The sequence below is a fragment of the Molothrus aeneus genome, chromosome 24 (genome assembly GCF_037042795.1).
Source record: "Molothrus aeneus isolate 106 chromosome 24, BPBGC_Maene_1.0, whole genome shotgun sequence".
Taxonomy (NCBI): Eukaryota; Metazoa; Chordata; class Aves; order Passeriformes; family Icteridae; genus Molothrus; species Molothrus aeneus.
Window position 1 is genome coordinate 3,331,132 of NC_089669.1, and position 24,581 is coordinate 3,355,712.

Sequence of the window (24,581 nt, forward strand, 5' to 3'; positions counted from 1 at the left end):
ATTATTATTTATTGTCCTGCTGGTGAATTATCAGCGCAAAACTTCCCCAAGCTTTTCCCAATTTGGGGTGGGATCAGCGCTCCAGGAACTGAACCCTCTGAGGGAAAATATCCAACACCAACTCCTCACAACCAGGCATGGATCAAAGCCAGGCGTGGTTTGGGTCGAGGATATTTGGGATTTAACGTGGATTTTAATTTCCTGGCTCTTCTCCCGATCATCCTGAGCCAGGATTGAGCTCCAAACCACCCCAGGCTCCTCCTGAGCATCATTTCCCCCCCTGGAAAATCCCATGTGAGCACCAACCCTCCCAGAGGGGCTGAGTGTCCCACAGGGCTCAGCTTTGATCGAAAACCTCTCCTTTTCTGCTCATTATCATCAGGCTGTAATTAAAATATTCATAATTGGCACCCAGATTATCATCCCCTGGCACCGGGAGCAGCGGGGCTGGGTGACCCAGCAGGGAGGTGCTGCTGCTTCCCTGCGCTGCCAGGCCCAATCCCAGAGGCAATTTGGGAGCTGCAAATTGCAAAATTTGGGATCAATTTGGGAGCTGGTGCTCCCGCGCCTGCAAATTCCTCAGCCAAAATTTGGGAGCTGGTTCCGCTGAGCCTGCACGTTCCAAAATTTGGGATGAATTTGGGAGCTGGTGCTCGGTGCCTGCACATTTCTGAGCCAAAATTTCGGTGGAATTTGGGAGCTGCCACCTCTGTGCCTGCACATTCCAAAAATTTGGGATGAATTTGGGAGCTGCCACCTCTGTGCCTGCACATTCCTGAGCCAGAATCTGGGAGCTGGTGCCCTGAGCCTGCAAATTCCAAAATTTGGGCTGAATTTGGGAGTTCCTGCCTCTGTGCCTGCACATTCTAAAATTCAGGATGAATTTGGGAGCTGCTGCCCCTGAGCCTGCAAATTCCAAAATTTGGGCTGAATTTGGGAGCTGGTGCTCCATGCCTGCACATTCCAAAATTTGGAATGAATTTGGGAGCTGCTGCCCCTGAGCCTGCAAATTCCAAAATTTGGGCTGAATTTGGGAGCTGGTGCCTCGTGCCTGCACATTCCTGAGCCAAAATTTAGGAGCTGCCGCCTCTGTGCCTGCACATTCCAAAATTTGGGATGAATTTGGGAACTGCTGCCTCTGTGCCTGCACATTCCTGCTTGGAGCTGCTTCACCTACAGCAGACCCCAAAATATAACGGGAAATTTGGGGTTACCCCATCCCTGGAAGTGTCCAAGGTGGGGCTGGACAAGGCTTGGAGGAACCTGGGGTGAGCTTCAAGGTTCCTTCCCACCAAATCATTCCAGGGACCATCCAGAGAGGATTTTCCTCCCCACCACAACATTTTGGGGTGCAGCAAAGCAAAATTACCAAACCCAGGGTGGTTTTGGTTGGTTGGCCCCGCTCTCCTCTCCTTGGGACCCTCATTCCAGGATCCCATTCCCGTTTGGAGCAACACTTAGGGGGGTAGAGGGGCCAAGCCAAGCGTGAGATTTGGGGTTATCCCATCCCTGGAAGTGTCAAAGTGGGGTTGGACAGGGCTTGGAGGAACCTGGGATGAGCTTCAAGGTCCCTTCCCACCAAATCATTCCAGGGACAATCCAGAGAGGATTTTCCTTCCAGGGATCCCCAAGGAGACAGCAGGGACAATCCAGAGAGGATTTTCTTCCCCACCACAACATTTTGGGGTGCAGCAAAGCCAAATTACCAAACCCGGGGTGGTTTTGGTTGGTTGGCCCCGCTGTCCCCACCTTGTCCCCCTCATTCCAGGATCCCATTCCCAATTTGGAGCAGCCCTGGAGGGGTGGGGACAGAGGGGCCAAGCCAAGCGTGTCCCCCTGAATGGCTCGGGGCAGGCATTGTCACGGGTGAATTTTCTGAATGAGCAAATCCTCATTAAAAAATAATTAAAACAGCCCGGCGAGATTGGCTTAATTCCTTTCATTTTGACGGATGGTGTTTGGTTTTGATGATTTATGTGCCAGCTCTCCTGCTCTCATTGTTGGAACTCATGGGATTTCATGATTTTCTTCCTTCCACACCTCCTTGAGTCATGGGATTACAGCTGAACCTCAGCTTTTTTTCCCTTTTTTTTAAAATTTTTTTCTCCCTCCAAGGACTTTTATTTTTAAAGACGCATTCCAGGCTGGTGAAATAAACTTGAAAGCCTGACACCCAAATGAGTCAAAGCTCAGGAAGTGAGAAAAGAGAAACTAAAGGAGGGAGAAACTGCTCGTTTCCTGCTCAGCAAGGGGGGGGAACCCCACAGGGCTGGCGGGGGCTGCAGGAATGGGGTGGGGTCTGTGGGGTGGGGATTGTGTGAATGGGGCTTGGATAAATGGGGTCTCTGTGGGATGGGATCAGCGAGAATGGGGTCTGTGGGATGGGGTTTGTGGGGTGGGGTTTGTGCAAATGGGGTCCATGGCAGTGGGATCTGCAGGAATGGGATCTGTGGAGTGGGGTCTGGGTAAATGGGGTCTGTGTGATGGGATCTGCAGGAATGGGATGGGATTTGTGGGAATGGGGTGTATAGGATGGGGTCTGTGGGGTGGGATCTGTGCAATGGGGTCTGTGTGATGGGATCTGCAGGAATGGGATCTGTGGGGTAGGATCTGTGGGGTGGGATCTGCGGGAATGGGATCTGTGGAATGGGATCTGTGGGGTGGGATCTGCAGGAATGGGATCTGTAGAATGGGATCTGTGGGATGGGATCTGTAGAATGGGATCTGCAGGAATGGGATCTGTGGGGTGGGATCTGCAGGAATGGGATCTGTGCAATGGGGTCTGTGGGGTGGGATCTGCAGGAATGGGATGGGATTTGCGGGAATGGGGTGTATGGGATGGGGTCTGTGGGGTGGGGTGGGGTTTGTGTGAATGGGGTCTGTGGGGTGGGGGCTGCAGGAATGGGATGGGATTTGCGGGAATGGGGTCTGTGGGGTGGGATCTGCAGGAATGGGATGGGATTTGCGGGAATGGGGTGTATGGGGTGGGGTCTGTGGGGTGGGGTTTGTGTGAATGGGGTCTGTGGGGTGGCCTCTGTGGGACAGGACCTACAGGAATGGGGTCTGTGCGATGGGACCTGTGGAAATGGGGTCTGTGCGATGGGACCTGTGGAAATGGGGTCTGTGGGATGGAACCTATGGAGTGGGGTCCCTGGGGTGGGATCTGCAGCCCCCCTCCTCCCCCACCCCCCGGACCAGCAGATTTTGCCTCTGCACTTTTACAAATCCCGATTTGCCGAGCCCTGCCCTGGAGCTGAACCCTTCCTCCTCCTCTCCTGCTCCCGGCCACCCTCCCCAGCCTCGTGACACCAGCCAGGCCACGGCCTCCTGGCAGCTGTGGGGCAGCCCCTGCCTGCCACAAACCCCAGCTCTGCTTGGGCTGAGTGCCCAAATTGCCCTGAACCCCCTTTTCTCCCACGCGGGCAGCACCCACAACCCTGGGAATGCCCTTGGAAATGCCCTTGGCCTCTTCCTGGCGCTTTTATTCCAGGGGATGCAGGTGGGGATGCTTCGAACCCTGTTGGAAAAGCTCCAAAATGCCAAAAAAACAAAAACCTCTCCCTCGGCCGGCGCTGAATGGGGACGGCCCCGCTGCCCCCGGGCGCCTTTTGTGTCCCCACCCGTCTGGTAAAGGCCTGCGAGGCTTCAGTGCCCCCTTTCACTCCTTGTTTGACCCCAAATCAATCCCAGCGGCTCGGAAGGGGCTCGGGGAGGTGGTGAGGAGGCGCCTGGAAGGTGGAGTCCCTCCCCTGTGTAGCCCATGGCTTTTCGCCCTACATGAGTTCGGGAAAGCATCACATAGGAATAAAAAGCCATAGACCACAGCAGAGGGCTTGGCAGGAGAGGCAGCGGCCTGGGGGAGAGGGGAGGGCAAAGGGAAAGGAGAATGGGGGGAAAAACGATTCTCTGGGCTAAGCTGCCCTCCCTCCCCGTGACCAGCTGGGAGCACAAACCCAAAACCACGGCGGGCTCCGGCCACAAAACCAGGCTGGGCTCCCCCCACAAAATTAGGGTGAATTCTCATCCCAAAGCCAGGCTGGGTTCCCATCCTAAAACCAGGCTGGGCTCCCATCCCAAAACCAGGCTGGACTCCCATCCTAAAACCAGGCTGGGCTCCTCCTATCCTAAAACCAGGCTGGGCTCCCATCCTAAAACCAGGCTGGGTTCCCATCCTAAAACCAGGCTGGGTTCCCATCCCAAAACCAGGCTGGGCTCCCCCCACAAAATTAGGGTGAATTCTCATCCCAAAGCCAGGCTGGGTTCCCATCCTAAAACCAGGCTGGGTTCCTATCCTAAAACCAGGCTGGGCTCCCATCCTAAAACCAGGCTGGGCTCCCATCCTAAAACCAGGCTGGGTTCCCATCCTAAAACCAGGGTGAGTTCCTATCCCAACACCAGGCTGGGTTTTCACCCCAAAACCATGATGGGTTCCCATCCTAAAACCAGGCTGGCCTTCCACCCCAAATCCAGGCTGGTTTCCCATCCCAAAACCATGGAGGAGGAGCTGCTGGAGCCCGCGGGATCAATCCCAGTTTTAGGGGACAAAGATAAATCCCATTTTTAGGGAGAAAGATAAATCCCATTTTTAGGGGACAAAGATAAACCCCATTTTTAGGGAGAAAAATCCCATTTTTAGGGCCAAAGATAAATCCCATTTTTAGGGCCAAAGAGAGATCCCATTTTTAGGGACAAACACTCACCTCCGAGTGCAGCCTCCCCCTGCCCAGCAGAAGAAAATCCTGCAGATTTTCTTGTGAAAATCTGACTTTTCGGGCCACCACGGGACCGGGCCAGGAGCAGGAGCTGCAGGAGCTGCCCCCAGAGCTCACCTGGCTGCAGGGGCGGATGCTCGGCCAGGTTCACCCAACAGAGCCGCCTTTGTGGGCTCAGACAAAGGCCCAAAGAAAGGTCTGGCTGCCAACCCTCCTTTCCCCCCCCCTCGGGCCTTTTTCGGGGGAGTTTCCGTCTCTGGAGCCACCAAAAGAGGCGCTCAGGACAAGGTGACGCCGTTCAGCTCGGCCGGGAGCCGGGCACGGCGGGGAAAACCTCAGGAAAACCTCGGGGAAGCTCCTGGGATGGCACCAGCAGTGCCCAGGTGTCCCTGGATGAGCTCTGTGCACACCTGGGGTGGCACCAGCAGTGCCCAGGTGTCCCTGGATGAGCTCTTTGCACACCTGGGGATGGCACCAGCAGTGCCCAAGTGCCCCTGGATGAGCTCCGTGCACACTTGGGGTGGCACCAGCAGTGCTCAGGTGTCCCTGGATGAGCTCTGCACACCTGGGGATGGCACCAGCAGTGCCCAAGTGCCCCTGGATGAGCTCTGCACACCTGGGGTGGCACCAGCAGTGCCCAGGTGTCCCTGGATGAGCTCTGCACACCTGGGATGGCACCAGCAGTGCCCAGGTGTCCCTGGATGAGCTCTGCACACCTGGGATGGCACCAGCAGTGCCCAGGTGTCCCTGGATGAGCTCTGCACACCTGGGGAAGCTCCTTGGTGTCACCAGCAGTGTTCAGGTGTCCCTGGCAAAGCTCCCTCCCCCCCTGCCAGGACCCCGCGCTCATTAGCCGCTGTTAATTCGTTAATTGCCGGGGGGGCTGATGAGCTCAGGGTGGGAGATTCCCGGAATTCTTGGGAAATCCAGGCTCAGAAATGCAGGTTCTGGGAAATTCAGGTTCTCGGGGAGGGATTCTCTGCGGTTTGCAGCGGATAAGAGAACACGGCTGTGACCTACAAAGAGCTCCTGGGGCCAGGGCAGCTCTGAGCTGGCGTTTTCCCAGGGTTTTCCCTCTTTTATCTCCCCCGAATGGCGAGGGGGAAGGGGCACGGGGTGTCCCACCTGTGACACGGCCACGGGACCCTCCAGCCCCTCTCCAGGACCCCCCCGGTGTCCCAAAACATGGGGCTGCTCCAGAGCATCCCAAAATTCCATCCTTGGGAGCAGGTGCTGGGCTGGGGGGATCTTTGGGGGAACCTCCCAGGTGTGGGGGGCACGGCAGGACCCCCAGATGGGACTCTGCCCCTGAGTGTCCGGGGCAGTCCCTGTGGATCAGCCCCAAACCCTACGGGATAGCCCCAAACCCTATGGAACAGCCCCAATCCCTATGGAACAGCCCCAATCCCTATGGATCAGGCCCAGTCCCTGTGGATCAGCCCAAATCCCTACGGAACAGCTCCAAACCCTACAGATCCTCCCCCAAACCCTACAGAACAGCCCCAAACCCTACAGATCCTCCCCCAAACCCTATAGATCACCCCCAAACCCTACAGAACAGCCCCCAAACCCTATAGATCCCCCCCCAAACCCTACAGATCAGCCCCAAACCCTACAGATCCTCCCCAAAACATACAGAACGGCCCCAATCCCTACAGATCACCCCCAAACCCTACAGAACAGCCCCAAACCCTACAGATCCTCCCCCAAACCCTATAGATCCCCCCCCAAACCCTACAGATCAGCCCCAATCACTACAGATTAGCCCCAAACCCTACAGATCCCCTCCAATCCCTATGGAACAGACCCAAACCCTACGGATCCCCCCCAAACCCTACAGAACAGCCCCAAACCCTACAGAACAGCCCCAAACCCTACAGATCAGCCCCAATTCCTACAGATCCCCTCCAATCCCTATGGATCCCCCCCAAACCCTACAGATCAGCCCCAAACCCTACAGATCCCCCCCAGTCCCATCACGGACAGTGACAAATCTCTCGCTTGCTCCTTTGCAGCTCCTCAGGATGCGGCCCTGGCAGTACCCACGGAGGTGGCACCTGGCAGGGCACACCCTGCTGTCCCCAGCACGTGTCCATCCCGGTGCCACCGTGCCCTGGCCGTGCCGCAGGGACCCCAGGGGTGGCCGGAGCCGCCGGCCGAGCGCGCTGAGCTCACCTTTGGCAGCGTGGCACGGCAAGGGCGCGGTGCCAGCGGGCACGGGGCTGGCATGGCGCTGCCATCGCCCTCTCCGTCCTCTCCTCCCCGAGCCCCCCGGGGCACGGCGCCGCTCGGGGGGGGTCACCTCGCTGCTCCGAGCCTGTTTTGGGAGCTTTCCGTGGCTGCGCGGGCACAGGGATGGGGTGGGTGCGCTGCGAGGGGCTGGGAGAGGAGGGAGGGAAGGAGGGAGGGAGTGGGGTCAGGTATTTCTCCATCCCTGGCTCGGCAGGGCCGCTAACAAAGGCGCTATTGAAGTGCAGCCGCTCCGGTCTGTGAAGCAGAAACCTCTTGTATCTCCTCCGGTGCCTTTGATCTGCCTCCCCCCGGTGGGATGGAGATTACTCATGTCCTGCTGCTGCTGCTGCTGGGGCACGGCTGCCAGCGAGCCACGAACCCCCGGAATGTCCCGCAGGCATCGGCACCCAGCACTCACCCCACTGCTGCCGTGTCCCCAAACCCTACGCCAAATCCTACAGAACGGCCCCAAGCCCTACAGAACAGCCCCAAGCCCTACGGAACAGCCCCAGGTCCTGTGGATCAGCCCCAAACCCTACAGATCCCCCCCAATCCCTACAGATCACCCCCAGACCCTACGGAACAGCCCCAATCCCTACGGAACAGCCCCCAAACCCAACAGATCAGCCCCAGACCCTATAGATCCCCCCCAATCCCTACAGATCACCCCCAAGCCCTATGGAACAGCTCCAAGCCCTACGGAACAGCCCTAAGCCCTATGGATCAGACCCAGTCCCTACAGTTCAGCCCCAAACCCTGTGGAACAGCCCCAAACCCTACAGATCAGCCCCAATCTCTACAGATCAGCCCCAGACCCTACAGAACAGCCCCAAGCCCTATGGATCACCCCAAAACCCTGTGGAACAGCCCCAATCCCTACGGAACAGCCCCAATCCCTATGGATCAGCCCCAGACCCTATGGATCAGCCCCAAGCCCTATGGATTACCCCAAAACCCTATGGAACAGCCCCAATCTCTATGGAACAGCCCCAATCGCTACAGATCTCCCCCAAACCCTAAAGATCGCCCCCAAACCCTATGGATCATCCCCCACTCCCTACAGATCACCCCCAGACCCTATGGAACAGCCCCAATTCCTACAGATCCCCTCCAAACCCTAAAGATCACCTCCAAACCCTATGGAGCAGTCCCAATCCCTACAGATCCCCCCCCCCAGTCTCTAGGGATCACCCCCAGTCCCATCAAGGACATGTCCACGGATCCCCGCAGATCCCAAACTTTGTGGGATCCGCGCCGGCGGCGCTCGGCCAAGCGCAGGGATCGGGAGGAGCCGCGCTCCGGGCCTCGCATTCCTCGGCTGTAATTAAAGCCGCTGCGCCGGGCGGAGGGGGAATTTCCCAAAGGGTTTTTCTGGCGTCTGGACAAGGGTCAGACAATGAGAACATTTGACAGGGTGCCCAAATCCGCTGTAGCTTGGATACGCTCAAAGCCTCCCCCGTGCTCCTCCTCGGTCCCAGGCGCTGCTTTGGGGGAGGTTTGGGCAGGTTCGGGAGGTGGGGACGGCGCTGGGGGCTCTCACAAAACCCTCACGGCCCTCAAATCAGCCAGGCTGCCCCAAAAATGCCAAGGCTTGAGCAGCACAAAGGCTGGCAGCACATTCCCGGCGGGATGCGCCTGGAAACCCCCGGGGGAGGCACCAAACGCACCTCGGAGACTCCCAGCGCTCGGGTCGGGCTTTGAAAAGGGCTTTGCTGCCTTCAGCAGGTCCCTGCCTCGCTCCTCGTGGATCCAGGGGGGTCATCCTGGTTTTTTCCAGCCCCGGGGGATATTTGGGGTGCTCTGAAAGCTTGCACAGAATCCATCCCAGCTTCCCCAAAGCGCCTCCGGAGCACTCAGCCCCTCCTGCCTCTCTGGTGGGTTTGCAGCTCCTGTGGCACCCAGAGGGAATTCCCACAGGAGCAGGGAGGCCCCTGGGTGCCCAAATGAAACCACCCAAAACCAGAGCTCAGGAGGATCCTCCACAGACCCCAGCACCATTCCCAAGGCTCATTCACAGCTGTCACCCGCACAGAAAACCATCCCAGCTTCCCAAAAGCGCCTTTGGAGCTCTCAGTTCCTCCTCAGATCCTCTCTGCTGGGTTTGCAGCAATCCCTGGGTGCTCCTGTGGCACCCAGAGAGGCTCCAGTGCGAGCAGGGAGGCCCCTGGGTGCCCCCAATGGCAGTGCCCAAACCGAACCACCCAAAACTGGAGCTCAGGAGGATCCTGCAGAGATCCCAGCGCCATTCCCAAGGCTCATTCACAGTTGTCACCTGCTCAGAATCCATCCCAGCTCCCCAAAAATGCCCAGAAATTTTAAAGTTTAACCCTGGGATTTTGGGGAGCAGCTCAAGCCAGAGTTTGGGCAGGGATCCCTTTGGGGCTCTCCCTCCCTGCTGCCTCTCGGGTGGATTTGCAGCAATCCCTGGGTGCTCCTGTGGCACCCAGAGGGAATTCCCACAGGAGCAGGGAGGCCCCTGGGTGCCCAAATGGAACCACCCAAAATCAGAGCTCAGGGGGATCCTCCAGAGATCCCAGCACCATCCCTGAGGCTCATTCCTGCTTTTCCCAGCTCCCAGGAACGGGGAGAGCCCAGGACACACGAGATGGACAAATCCAAGTGAGAGATAGACACAAATAAAAACCCCCCAAGAGAGCTGGGGATGGACAGGAGGGATGGACAGATGGACAGACAGATGGATGGACGCTCCAGAGCAGAGCCTGGAACACCTCAGTTCCCCACTGAGATCCTCCCCAGTTGCATCCCAAGGAGGCAGGAACAGGCTCAGGTTTGGGGGATCAGCTGCAGCTCCCCCTCCCCAGCCCCACACTGGCTCGTGACCCATCAGGCCCCAACTCCTGGGGGATTTTTTCAAAGTTTAACCCTCAGATTTTGGGGAGCAGCTCAAACCCTGGTGGGTTTTTCAAAGTTTAACCCTCAGATTTTGGGGAGCAGCTCAAACCCTGGTGGATTTTTTTTAAGTTTAACCCTCAGATTTTGGGGAGCAGCTCCAATTCCTGGTGGGTTTTTTTAAAGTTTAACCCTCAGATTTTGGGGAGCAGCTCAAGCCAGAGTTTGGGCAAGGATCCATTTTCAAGTGGCTCCAGCCCAGGCAGATTAGATCCCCTAATCACATTTCCAAATGGGGGATTTAGAGAATATTTGTCGTTGTAACAATGTCCTTTCCCAGCCTTTCCCTCATTACACCCAGACTTTTTGGTTTCGTGGGAAAAGAGAGCTCTGGAATTATCTGTGGTGCAGCTGAAGCTGCACTGGGTGTCTGTCACTTGTACATCCCATGGATGGGGTGATTCTGGGGTTATTTATGGATTTGAATCAGCTTTCTCATCACCACCCAATTTTCTACTGAGAGCTGCTTGAACAGAACCCAAATCTTTGCAGAATTCCTGATAAATCTTCCAGGAATTAAAAGGAAGAAGGTGAGGAACCCCCCAGATCCTGCCAAGCTCAGCAGAGCAGAGGCCAGGGTGAGACCACAGCATCTCCAGCGCCTTTGTGGGGCCATTCCAGGGAAATGTGCCCCAGAAATCCCAATTTCCAGCCACAGCAGCACCACAGCTCCCTTCCCCATGGAAAATCCACTTTGGGAAGGGCCAAACCTCTCCTGAATTTCCAGGTGCACACAGACACACCCCCACAGGCTCCTTGCAGAGCACAGGATTTTCCACCCCTGGCTACTTCTGCACTTCATTCCCATTGGGATGCTCCTGCCCAGCCCTCTCAGGAGCACAGGCATTGCTCCCAGGCAGCTCAGGAAATGTTTTCCTTTTCCACTGGCAATTCCAGGCATTCCCCACATCGGGAATTTTGTGTGAGGAGTGGGGCTGGGGCGGTGCTGAGGGGACAGGGCTGTCCCCACACCAGTGGCTTTTCCTCAGTGCCTGAGCTTGCAGAAATGTTCCCCCAGGACAAGGAGGGATATTTTATATTTTACATTTTACATTTTATAATTTTATTTTACATCTCCAGTTTGTTTGTCCCACTCAGCTTCAGGCACAAAACCAGCCTGAGGGAGCTGCACCCTCTCCTTCCCACTTTTCCATCTGCAGCAGCTCGCCACTTCCAGCCCTCCTTCCCTCTCCCCCACTTATTTTAGGTGAAAAGGTTTTTGACTTATGACTTATTTTAGGTGAAAAGGTTTTTTTCTTTGTACCAAGAAAAAAAAAAATCCTCCAGCCCTAAATAATTTCATTCTCAGCTTGCTGGAAAAATTCCGGATAAATTCATTTCTGTTTGACCCAACAAATCCATCCTGAGCGGGGAAGTGACCCTTGGAGATGCCCCAGGATCCCAAAATCATCACTTGAGAGTGCCAGGTCCCAGCCCAAAGCCCAAATCCCTCTACTCCCCTTTGCAGAGAGAGCGCTGATCCCTCTGGATTTATTTCCAGCTGGAAGGATGGGAGAGGGAAGGGATGAGGTGATAACCCAGGTCTGTTCTGCCCACTCCATTCCTGCCAGCAATTCTTCCATGCAGCCCATGAGGAGAGGGCAGCAGCAGCTCAGCAATCAGGTAAGGCCCCGGCTGACCAGACCCTCCTGGGCCTTTTAGCACAACTGTGGTCACAGATATTTCAGCTCCTGCTGCCCCAGCTGGAATCAAGTCTGGGCTGTGAGCAGGAGATGCTGGAGGAGCCGGGGGGATTTGTCTGGGTTTGCCAGAGCAGCCACAGGGATGGTGAGGGATGGGCAGGGATGGGAGGTCAGTGGTGGGGATCACTCAGGGATGGGGATTGATGGTGTGGATGGGGCTGGGATGGGAATTGATGGTGTGGGTCTGGATCTGGGTCAGTTCAATGGTCTGGATCACTCAGGGATGGGGATTGATGGTGTGGGTCTGGATCTGGGTCAGTTCAATGGTCTGGATCACTCAGGGGTGGGGATTGATGGTCTGGGTCTGGACTGGATCAAACTCAATGGTCTGGATGGGGCAGGGATGGGGGATTGATGGTCTGGGTATGGATCTGGATCAGGCTCAGTGGTGTGGATCAGCAAGAGATGGGGAGATTGATGGTCTGGATGGGGCAGGGATGAGGGGTCAGTGGTGGGGATCACTCAGGGATGGAGGATTGATGGTCTGGATATGGATCTGGGTCAGTTCAATGGTCTGGATCACTCAGGGATGGGGATTGATGGTCTGGATGGGGCAGGCATGGGGATTGATGGTCTGGGTCTGGATCTGGATCAGGTTCAATGGTCTGGCCCTTGCAGGGATGAAGGGCTGATGGTCTGGATCAGGCAGCGATCAGGGGTGGATGCTCTGACTCCATCAGAGATCAGGGGTGGATGTTCTGGCTCCATCAGGGATCAGAGGTGGGTGTTCTGGCTCCATCAGGGATCAGGGGTGGGTGTTCTGGATCAGGCAGCGATCAGGGGTGGATGCTCTGACTCCATCAGAGATCAGGGGTGGATGTTCTGGCTCCATCAGGGATCAGAGGTGGGTGTTCTGGCTCCATCAGGGATCAGGGGTGGGTGTTCTGGATCAGGCAGCGATCAGGGGTGGATGCTCTGACTCCATCAGAGATCAGGGGTGGATGTTCTGGCTCCATCAGAGATCAGGGGTGGGTGTTCTGGCTCCATCAGGGATCAGGGGTGGGTGTTCTGGCTCCATCAGGGATCAGGGATGGGTGTTCTGGCTCCATCAGAGATCAGGGGTGGGTGTTCTGGCTCCATCAGGGATCGGGGTGGATGTTCTGGCTCCATCAGGGATCAGGGGTGGGTGTTCTGGCTCCATCAGGGATCAGGGGTGGGTGTTCTGGCTCCATCAGGGATCAGGGGTGGGTGTTCTGGCCCTGGCAGGGATGTGGAGCTGCAGCTGAGCCACCCTGGGCAGTGCAGGGGCTGGACCCTGCTGAGGAGGTCCCTGCTCCCCTCAGAGCTCAGGGACTGGGAGATGGGCTGAGGGTTCAGTGGTCAGGAGTGAGCAGAGCACAGGGAACACAGAGAGCAGGAATGAGCAGGGCCAGGGGAGGATGGAGCCCCTGGGGGTTTGTCCAGGGGTAAATTGAAGGCAGGGTGAAACCATCAGCTCCACAGGGGCCACTCCAGCCCCCCTGGGAGGAGCCTCCCGTGGGATCAACCCCATCTTGGTGACTCCAGGGACACCACCCTGGGCACAAACTTGGCAAGGAAAGAGATCAACCCTTCTCCCACATCACCCACCAGGGCTGAGCCCTCCAGCACAGGCACGGGGGGGGCAGTTTTGGGGATTTAGAGAATATTTGTCATCCTAACAATGACATTCCCCAGCCTTTACCTCATTCCCCAAGCCAGGACTCTTGGACTTTTTGGCTTTGTAGGAACACGTCCCATGGGAAAAGGAGGCTGCAGAGCATTTCTCATGCAGCTGAAGGGCAGAGGGTGGCCAAGCTCACACAGCTTCTGCTGCTCTCCCAGGGGTTGGGAATCCCTGCCTGGGCGCTGAGGGGCCGGGTTTGCTCTGGGTTTGGGGTTTCAGGGTCCTGCTGAGCACAGGGAAGGACCTGAGAGCCAAGCTCAGCTCCTCAGGCCATCACAGGTGCAGCAGGCAGGGGTGGGTGCAGGAAATGTGGGACTGGGATCAGAGCAGCACATGGATTAACCCCTGCAGGGCCAGCCTAGAGCCCGCTGAGGGCTGGGGGCACTCAGAGTGTCCGAGGGGAGGCAGGTGTGGGACATTTGTGCTCTGGCTGCTGCCAGCCCTGTTATTCCCTGTAATTTCCTGGTTTTCCCTGTTATTCCCTGTTATTCCTTGATATTCCCTGTAATTCCCTGTTGTTCCCCATTTTTCCCATTTTTTCTTGTTGTTCCCTGTTGTTCCCTTGTAACTCCCTCTTATTCCCTGTAATTCCCTGTTATTCCCTATTATTCCCCATTGCTCCCATTTTCCCCTGTAATTCCCTGTTTTTTTCCCCATTATTCCCCGTTGTCCCCTGTTATATTCCCCATTTTTCCTGTAATTCCTTGGAATTCCCTGTTGCTCCCCATTTTTCCCATTCCCTGTTATTTCCCATTTTTCCCTGTAATTCCCCTGTTATTCCCCATTATTCCCAGCTATTCCATGTTTTTCCCCGTTGTCCCCAGGGCCTGCTCCCATCCCACTGCCCCCTGGAGCAGGAACTGACCCGCACCCAGCGTCCCTTCGCCACCCCGAGCTGTCCCCTGCCCTGAGCAGGGCCCTGAGTGCCGCTGTCCCCTCCCAAGGGACAGCCACACCCGCGGGGGACACCCAGACCTGTCCCAAACCTGTCCCAAACCTGTCCCCGAGCTGCTCTCCCCGCCTGGAGCCAGCCCAGCCACCCTCCCTGGGGACACACAGACACCGGGAGGGGACATTTTTGGAGCCCCTCTGAGCACTCCCTGCCCTCTCATCCGAAAAGGGACCAGGGCTGGGCTCGCCCTCCCCTCCCCTCAGAGGGAATTTTCCCTTCTGGCAGGGAAAAATCCTCATTTTCCTGAGCGGTGCACACACGTGCGAGCCCCGCGGCGCGCACAGAGACCCCAGAGCAGCCCCCAAATCCCTGCAGGAGCCCAAACCCCCTCGGCACCACCACACACCTGAATGAGCAGCGGCTCCAGGTGACGCCGAACCCGCGGCAATTCCCCTCTCCGAGCCCTTAATCTGCCGTTCCCCGGCTGACATCACCGCTCAGGTTGATACACGCACCGCTCCCCTTATCTTTCTTTGGGATTACCTCATCGGAGAGGGCTCGCAGAGCCTTCCTCTCACCCTCATCCTCCTCTCCCAGCTCGGAGCTGCAAGTTTGCCCGGAGGAAGGAGCGGCTGGATGCGGCTCCAGCTCTTCCCTCCCGCATCCTTCCAGCATCCAGCAGCTCCAGACCTGCCCGGAGCCCTTCGGAAACCAAACCGCACCTCGCGCAGCCTCCGCGGGGTTTATTCCCACCGCGAACAATGCCCGAGTGTTTCACGCACACGCACAACCCCGTCCGGCTTGGCCTGGGCGAGATAAAAAACTTCAATTCCCATTCCGGCCCTGGAATGCAAGAGTTAACGAGCTCACGTGTAATTAACTGCTAACTACGTTAACATGTGTTGCATGTAATTCTCTGTCAACATAAATAAAGGGAATACAACACGAATATACCCACACACCTCCCAAATATTCATACAGAGACGAATTTCGGCCAGTTCGGGATTATTTTCACCCAAAACAAAGCCAGTTTCATGATTATCTTTCCTCCCGAGCTACCTCCACAAGAACAGAGCCACAGCAAGCCACAACCGCAACACCTCCACGAGAATGAAATCCCCACATTCCCACATTTTCAGCTCGGATCGCTTGGGGATGCTCCGGGCTGGGGATGCTGCCCAGGTGGGGAGCGGGGGATGCCGGTGCCCAGCGCCGATCCCAGCGCGGGCCGAGCGTTCCCCCGGTGCCCCCCACGCACCCAACTCCTGCAGGCAACGCTCCAGACAAAGAAAACCAGAGAAAAAAAAATAAATAAACGAAAAAAAAAAAAAACCAAAACGCCGTCTTACTTTTTTTTTTTCCTTTCCTCCTCTTTTTTTTTTTCCCCGCTTTTCTTTCCCCTTCCTCTCTCGTCCCGCAGCTTCACCCGCGGGGACTCCAGAAATTCTTTTTTTTTTGGGGGGGTGGGGGGAATCTTGCAAAGCAACTTCAGGAGGCGCTCGGAGCTGAGAGGAGGCACCGGGGAGGGCTCGGCCAGGCGGAGAAGAGAAGGAACAAAAGCCCGAGCGGTGCTGAATAAGGTGCCTTCCTAATTGTGAAGGGGATTGTGGTGAGGCTGTGTGCGGCTGCGGGGCGGGAGGGGGCGGGTGAAGGGGCGATGGGGAGAGGCCTCGCTCCCTCCCTCCCGCAACCCCCGAGCCGAGCTGCTGCATAAATTCTCTCCTGGCTCTCCATCCCTCGCCTCCCATCCCCGGCGCTTTCCCATTCCCCGCACGGCGGATGCGGTACCCAGGGCACGGCCCCTTCTGCCCCCCACCCCGGGCACCGATTCCGCCTCTCCGCTGCTTTTCCCGGCTCTCCCAGCTGGGTTTTTCTCCCGTTTTCCCCCCCTTCCTGCTTTGTCTCCGGCCCCGTCTCGCAGCCGAGCAGACACAAAAGAGCCTCTGACCTGGGAGGAGAAAATTCCCCTTTTCCAAAGGGAAAAAAAAAAAAAAAAAGCCCACCCGAGCTCCCCGCGTTTTGAGCAGCGAGGGGAATTAAAAATAGCTGGGCTAGTTCGGGCTGGGAGTTCATTGCTGCCCTAATGAGTGTAATTAGCGGGGTGAGGGTGGAAGCGGCTTCCCCTGCGGCTTCCAAGGGTTTTTGGGGGGGAAACGGCGTTTTCCCGCTTCCAGGAGCTGTCCCTGGGTCACCTCAGCCTCCAACCAGCGGGGTTCAGACAGGATTAAATCCCAAACTCATCCCGAGTCCTCCGGGGCTTGGCAAAGCAAAGACGAGTCGGATTTGGGACTTTTTTTTTTCCTCTCATTTTCGTTGCTATCCCTGCACCTCAGCTCTCCCAAATCCCGGCTGGCAGCGGAATAAGGGGGGATTCAGCGGGGATTTAGGCGGGCTCGGGAGCCAGATCCTCCCCCCGTGGCATCGCCTCAGCCCCAGCGGGAGCGGGGCTGCTCTGCCCCGGGCACACGGGAGGCCCTGGGGGTGGGCAAGGACCCGCCGTGCTCTCTGCCCTCTAAATAACCCCAAAAATCCGAATTTCAGCCGTTCATTTCGGCTGTAGGGCTGCGGTGAGGATGGAGCAGGGTCCATCCTGTGCACCCTCCCCTTAAATAAAGATGGGATAATTGATGAATTCCCCTGATGCGCCGGGCAGCTCATTAACTGCCGGGCCTAATGAGCTGCTGGGCTTGTCCGAAGAACCAGGAGGGTTGGGATGGGGGGATAATGTTGGACCTGGGCATGGGATTGCCAGAGCAGGAGGTCCAGGAGTGGGCTGAGCCCTCTCCAGCATCTGCTCCTCTCTGACATTGTGCTCACTTGGGCCTTTATTTATTTTTTTTTTTATTTTTTTAATTGTCTTGATGTCCCTCATTTGCATAATCCCCCATAATGCAGCGCAGCAGGACTTTTGCTCTGAGCTAATAAATAGACGACAAAAATAAATGTGTCATTTAAGATTTGCTTCCATCCCTTGCCTTTGTGAGGGAGCTTTCAGCCGGGAATGACGCTGCCGGCGTGGATCTCACAGGAGCTGTCAGCCCGGCCTTCCCCTCGCCCCTGGTGCTCAACTTTGCCAGATGTTTTCAGCAGAACTCGGCAGCCAGCAGCAGGAAAAGGTGGCTGTGGAATACCGGGATGCGCTCCTGGCAGCCCAGGGATTGCTCCCAAAGCTCTTTCCCCAAATCACCCCACGCCAAAAATATCAAAAATATCCCCCAGCCCAGCCAAAGGCGCCTTGTTGTGGTTCTGTGTCCCGTGATGGGCAGGCAGGTGGCTGAGGTGTTTTATTTTTGGAGTGTTTAATTCAGAATTCCGGAGCGCTGTGATTTCCTCGCCTCCCCTGAGCCTTGCCCGGCTCTCCTCTCACCGTGGTGTTGAATTACTGATGAAATTCTGTTCCCTGAGCTGAGAAAAGGAGGAATTGCTGGGCCATGAATATCCGAGTGGGCTCAGGAAATGCATCTTTTTGCTGCAGGATTTCCCCCTCGGGTTCCACGAGAATCGATTTGTCCCCTTCCAAGAAATCGTCTGGATGGAGCTCGGGATATTGGTGGGAACAGCAGAGATCCCATTCCGAAGCAGTCAAAGCAGGTCCCGGGTGTCAAAACAAGATTTTAAAATAAATTCGCTTGGTGTTTTCCCAGGATGGAGCTGGGCTGGAAGATCCCAGGAATGCAGAGCACCCCTGGAATGTGAGGACGTTTGGGTCTGATGGAGCAGTGGGAGCCCTCAGATCCCTGGAGGTGTGGAAGGGACGGTTCCTTTGAAATCCTTTCACACCTCGTGCATTCCAGAAGTTGGGTTTTCCCTCTTTTTCCCCCCAGCCTTGTGATCCTGGAGGATTCTCAGCCCTGACCTCAGAACACTTCAGCATTTTTGCTGAGAAAAGCCTGAAAACACCAACCCTAAAGGCTAAAAGCCACAAGAGAAATTAAAAAATAAAAATTAAAAGTAAAATAAAAATAATGGGCAAGGTTGCTTATTTTTCTTTTAAACCCTGACCCATTTCAACTCATTTCTATGGCTGACTCTGGGGTGGGAGATGGAAAAGAAATTCCATCCACAACAAATCCTCCCCCAGCTCATCCTGGCGGTGAAATCTTCATCCCCAGGGTGTGGACCAGCACCAGATCCGTGTGCTGGGATGGGATAAGGGAGCTCAGGGATCCATGAGGATGGGAGGAAGGGAAACCCATCGGGAATGAGACGAGGCAAGGGCTGCATGGCTGTGGAGTCTCCCTGCAGGATGCAGAGAATAATTTCCCTCTTCCCCCCAGCAGCAGGGCGAGAGGATGGGATCATCAGTCTTCATTACACGGCCAGAATAGGCTCTGTCAGGTTCTGCTGTGAAACCAATCAATATTCCCTTGGCCTGGCTGCCCAGAGCTCCCTGCCAGGGTGGGCACTGGGACATGCCAGGGACAGCAAGGTCCCCCCCATGGGGCTGGGGACACGCAGGGAGACACAATTATTGCCACACATTTTGGGGCTTTTAAAGGAATTCGGGGGGGTTTCTCATCCAGCTCCTCAGGGGTTTTCCTTTGCCATAAAATGTGCAGAAGAAACAGAAAAAACGGAAGGGAAGGGAAGGGAAGGGAAGGGAAGGGAAGGGAAGGGAAGGGAAGGGAAGGGAAGGGAAGGGAAGGGAAGGGAAGGGAAGGGGAAAGGTGAAAAAAGGGTGGGGAAAAGGGGGGGAAAAGGGAAGGAGAAGGCGGGAAAAGGGGAAAAAAGAGAAAGGCAGAAAAGAAAAAAGGGAAGGGAAAAGGGGAGGGAGGGAGGGAGGGAGGGAGGGAGGGAGGGAGGGAGGGAGGGAGGGAGGAAGGAAGGAAGGAAGGAAGGAAGGAAGGAAGGAAGGAAGGAAGGAAGGAAGGAAGGAAGGAAGGAAGGAAGGAAGGAAGGAAGGAAGGAAGGAAGGAAGGAAGGAAGGAAGGAAGGAAGGAAGGAAGGAAGGAAGGAAGGAAGGAAGGAAGGAAGGAAGGAAGGAAGGAAGGAAGGAAGGAAGGAAGGAAGGAAGGAAGGAAGGAAGGAAGGAAGGAAGGAAGGAAGGAAGGAGAGGAGTTTTTTAGGAAGCAAAAATCACCTGTTTTGCCCAGTTTCAAGCACAAAATCCCTCCCTGCCCTGTCCCTGTCCCTGCAGTGCCACCCCCGGTGCAGCTCCAGCCTCACGGGACGCTCCGGGCGTTCTCCCCCGTTTATCACGGGCATCTCCCGGCATTTTTATCAAGGGCAGATGAATTTCGGGGAGCTCCCGGTTCCCGTTTCCCCCAGCAGCGGCTCTGGCATCGCGTCCTCCCCGCTGCCACTGCTGGAATTCGATTCCGCGGGGCTGCGAGCGCACTCCTGATTAATGGGACTCATTTCTGCTTGAGAGAAGGTTTGAAATGAGCAGCCGAGGGGAAGCGAGCGCAGAGGGATCCCCCCCTGTCCCCCACTCCCCCGGCGTCGCTGCTGTTGGCATTTCCCAGCCCGGGGATGGGCCAGCAGCTGAGCAGACGCGCTGGCCCCGTTTCAGCGCGGCAGAAGGTGCGGGAGGCGGGGAGGGGGGTGCGGGGATGGGAGGGGGGACGAGCCGGGGGATCCCCGGACCCCGGGATGGACGGGGAAGGGACCCCCGGGCTCGTGGTGCCCGGCCCTGCTCAGCGGCACCGGGGGGAAAGGGGGCACGGGGGGGGGACACGGAGGGGACATGGGGGGACACCCAGGGACACGGGGGGAACACAGGGGGACAAAGAGAGGACATGGGGGGATACCCAGGGACACGGAGGGGACATGGGGGGACATGGCGGGGACATGGGGGGATACCCAGGGACACCCAGGGACAGGGGGAACACAGAGGGGACATGGCGGGGACACCCAGGGACACGGAGGGGACATGTGGGGACATGGCGGGGACATGGGGGAACACCCAGGGACACAGGGGGAACACAGAGGGGACATGGGGGGGACACCCAGGGACACGGAGGGGATATGGGGGGACACCCAGGGACACGGGGGGACACAAAGGGACACGGGGCGACACACAGGGGGGACATGGAGAGGACACGGGGCGACACAGGAACATGGGAGACACGGAGGGACACGTGGGGGACACGGAGCAGACACGGAGGGGACACGAGAGGGACACTGGGGGGCACGAGGGGGCTGCACATGGGTGGCCAATGAGCCTAAAGGTGAAGGAAAAAGGGGAACCCCGCCTGCTGCGGGGTCGGGGGTGTCGTGTCCCCTCTCCGTGAGTCCAGCCAGGGCTCAGCCCTCCTGTCCCCAGCCTGGGGTGATGCTCCGAGGGTCGCTCCAGCCGGGGGTCCCCATGCGGGTCCCTCCAGCCGGGGGTCCCCACCTCCCTGGCCGCTGCCGGGCATCCCCATCTCCCTGCCGGGACCCCCCCCCCCGCCGGTTCGGGACTCTCTGAGCCCATCCCGGGCTGGTGCGAGCCCCGAGGTGCCCGCCCGGCTCCCTGGGTGCTCTCAGGCAGGCAGAAGCTGTGGTACCCCTGTCACCCCACGTCTGTGCCCCACAGAGAGGCTGCCCCACGCCGGGGCTCTGTAGGACGCGTGGTGGCCCCGGGAATCACGGGAGATCTCCCCCGAGCCCTCCGGCGTCTCCCCGAGGAGCGGCGGTGCCTCCCCGGCGTCTCCTTTTCAATTTGTTTTTATAAGGAAGCAGAAAAAGAGAGAGAGAGGGAGGGAGAGGGAGTCACATCCTAATCTGGCAAAATGTCAGGGAGTGATTCAGAGAAGAGGCGAGCGGCAGAGAGAGGCAGCCCACACAGGAGACTTGTTTCTGATTTCCAAATGTCAGCATGTCCTTTAATTAAATGCTGATTAACAGGGGACGTGCTCCCCTGTGCCAGGGCTGCTGCTGCTGCTGCTGCTGCTGCAAATCCCGGCTCCAGAGAGAGCCTGGGCAGCTCTGCCACCCCTGGGATGGGCTCTGGGCAGCCCAGTGATGCCTCAGGGTTTGGGTTTTTCTGTTTTTCAGGTTCTGTGCTGCTTCAGCGTGTGGGTCTGAGTTCATGTTAGGAGATGGTGAGCTCTGATCGCAGAGACAAAACAATTCCTGCTCCAGCTGGGGACCAAGGACAAATGATCCAAATCTCAGGCCCAGGAGCACAAACAGCGTGGGCTGGGACTTGATAACCTAAAGCTGTAATTGGACAATTAACTCCAATGTGCAAATGGAGCAGTGACAGACCCTGTGAGCAGTTGTGGTCATGACCCCCACTTTGTGGTCATGCTTTCCACGCTTCTCCTGCCATCTCCACTCTCTGCCTGTGCCACATGTCCCTCCCAGTGCCACCAAAGCCTCTCTGTGTCACCTTTGGATGTGTGAGATGGGGCGGCCAGGGACTCTGGGTGCCACATCTCCCTGTGTCACAGGGACTCTGGGTGTCCCTGTCCCTGTTATCTGTGTCACAGGGTCTCAGGGTGCCACATCTCCCTGTGTCACAGGGACTCTGGGTGTCCCTGTCCCTGTTATCTGTGTCACAGGGTCTCAGGGTGCCACATCTCCCTGTGTCACAGGGACTCTGGGTGTCCCTGTCCCCATTCCCTCTGTCACAGGGACTCTGGGTGTCCCCTGTCCCTGTTCCCTGTGTCACAGAGGCTCTGGTGCCACATCCCCCTCTGTCACAGGATCTCTGGGTTTCCTCTGTCCCCATTCCCTGTGTGACAGGATCTCAGGGTGTCCCCTTTCCCTGTTCTCTGTGTCACAAGATCTCTGGGTGTCCCCTGTCCCCATTCCCTGTGTCACAGGGTCTCTGGGTGTTTCTGTCCTTGTTCCCTGTGTCACAGGGTCTCAGGGTGTCCTCTGTCCCCTTTCCCTCTGTCACAGGGTCTCTGGGTGTCCCCTGTCCCCATTCCCTCTATCACAGGATCTCTGGGTGTCCCTGTCCTTGTTCCCTGTGTCACAGGGTCTCTGGGTGTCCCATCTCTCCATTCCCTGTGTCACAAGATCTCTGGGTGTCCCCTGTCCCTGTTCCCAGTGTCACAGGATCTCTGGGTGTCCCCTGTCACTGTTCCCAGTGTAACAGGGTCTCAGGGTGCCACATCCCCCTGTGTCACAGGATCTCAGGGTGTCCCTGTCCCCGTCCCCGTGCCGTGTGCTGCTCACAGCACCAGGTGCTCCCTCTCCCAGCTCCCGCGGCGGCGCTGCCTGTTCCATCCCCAGGCGCCACCTGATGGCACCAGCTCCGGGAAGGATTTGTTGGACAACATTCCCCAGCCACAGAGCCAGCAGGAATCAGCTCCCAGGGTGGAAATGGGAAATGGGGACACGGAGGACAGCCCTGCCCCACACCGAGCCCAAAGAAAGCAGAGCCAGCTCCTCTCTTCTTCCCAGGACCTCAAAAGTCCTTCCCAGCTCCCCAGGGGGAGGCAGATCCTGCTATCCCTGCCTGGAGGATCCCTACAGCTCCCCTGTGCTGGGGAAGATGGAACAGGAAAGCCTTATAAATATGATTGTCTGGCAAAAGATTTTGAGAATATGGAAACTATAAGTGAGATTGAAGTGAAAGCAAGCTTTGAGATCCCTCAGTTACTGAACAACTGGAAAACAATGGTGTGGCCAGCTGAAGGTGATCCCCTTTTGATGGAACAACACCCTCTGCTTGCAGACAGGCCCAAGGGTCAGAGCAGACCCTGCCAGCTTGGCAGAAGAGGTCCAAAGAGGAGTTTTTAGGGTTTAAAATGTAACACAGTGTGGTAATGTAATGATTCTTATAGGCTGTATGGAAATGCTATAGGATTTGTATCTTGTACTAGATTGGTTAGTGAGAATCAGAATATTCAACACAGAAGAAGATTTATTGTAAGGGGAACCTCGCTCTCTTACCCTTTTAACTCCTCTTATGCTCTTGGTCTCTTACACTCTCACCCTCTCATCCTCTCTCCCCCTCTCTTCTCTCAGTCCTGCTCTGAGCTGTGCCTGGCAGCTCCCAGCAGGGCCCTGCACTTGGCCCTTTGCAATAAACCCCAAGTTCCCAGCCCTGGTTGCAGAGATCTCTCATCTCCATCCATCCCGACGTCCCACCCCCCGATGCTCCTCCACCCCTGGGTTTAATTCCCCTGACAGACCTGAGGAAACACCAAAATCCCGGGAGCAGCAAGCCCCGGACATATCCCCCTGGGAAATGCAGGAAAAGCCACCAGACAAGGGCACTGCCACACCAGTGTCACCTCTGCCCCCCTCGGTGCCTCCCAGCCCGTGTGGGGATCTCAGAGCAGGAGGTTGGGCATCTCCAGCCAGAGGAGAGGGAGGATTTGCGTAACCGGGGCACAGCCAGGCCTGCACCTCCCCTGTCCCCAAAGGGCAGGGGACACAGGTGACAGCAGCCAGCACTGGATCAGGGTCCTCCTCCAGCAAAAAACCTGTGGAGAGGGGAAGGTTGACTGTGCCATGGCCCCGTTTCACCGCTGACCCTCCCCTTCCCTCCCTCACCAGGGAGTGCCTGGTTCCAGACAGGGCAGAGGCTCCAGCTTGGGAGAGCCCCTGGATCCTCCTGTGAGCTCAGCAGGGATCCCCAGGGATGGATTTAGGAGCCAGAGTCCCTGGAATGTGCCAAGATGGCCATGTCTGTCCCCAGGGATGGATTTACCCACCAGGGTCCCTGGAATGAGCCACCCTGGCCATACCTGGCTCTCCAGGGATGGATTTACCCACCAGGATCCCTGGAATGACCCACCCTGGCCATGCCTGGATCCCCAGGGATGGATTTACCCACCAGGATCCGTGGAATGAACCAACGTGGCCATACCTGGCTCCCTGGGGATGGATTTACCCACCAGGATCCCTGGAATGAGCCACCCTGGCCATGCCTGGCTCCAGAGCCCACCCAGCCCGCAGGGACCACCCTGTCCTGCTGCTCTCCTCTCTCCCTATTTTGCCAGGCTCGGGGAGCACCAAACCCCCCAAAAACGAAGAGATGCAGAGACTGCAGCGAAGTGTCGGTGCTGGGAGGGACCGGGAGGGGAGAGCACGCACAGGGGGAGGGGAGGTGGCGGCGCTGGGGAAGGGAGGGGAGGAATCATTCCGAAGGAGCCAGATTTCCATATTCCCCCTGCTGGAAGATTAAAGTTTGCATCCCAAATGTGATTGCTGTCGGCTCCCTGCCTCGGAAGGCACGTACCTGTCTCAGCAGCCGGCCCTGGCGGGCTCAGGGTCCATGCTGGCTACCTGTCAGCAGGCTGTGCCTTCTGTTCCCGCTGAGCAGCATCACTGCTCTGCTCCGCTCTGCTCCGCTCCGCTCCGCTCCGCTCTGCTCAGCGAGGGAGTTCAAAGCTGCAACTTGAGGACTCGAGGGTGTGCGGGGAGATGGACGCGCTCGCTGAGCATGAAAAGCAGCCATTGGCTCTGCCTCGCCGGCTGCTCTGCCGCTGGGCTGGGCTGAACATGTGTCATCCTTCCCCTCGGCACGGCATGGCACGGCCGGGGCTTCACCCGGGAGAAGGAGTGGGGTTGAGGGGGTTAACCCGGGAGAAGGAGAGGCAGGA

General features: G+C 57.3%; 1 protein-coding gene across 3 annotated transcripts in view; it reads right to left on the reverse strand.

The window, feature by feature from the left end:
* BLACAT1 (BLACAT1 overlapping LEMD1 locus) overlaps window positions 1–24,581 on the reverse strand; it is a 32,854-nt gene extending 8,273 nt beyond the window's left edge. Inside the window, exon 1 of one of the 3 annotated variants that reach the window (XM_066565484.1) lies at window positions 24,218–24,581. Coding sequence is in view for 1 of the 3 variants with exons in the window: in XM_066565482.1 (XP_066421579.1) it covers window positions 14,501–14,585 (85 nt within the window). In the remaining 2 variants the exon portion in view is untranslated. Of the gene's footprint in view, window positions 1–14,500; window positions 14,764–24,217 lie in introns of those variants that run through there. The other 2 variants (XM_066565482.1, XM_066565483.1) reach the window with 2 other exon arrangements.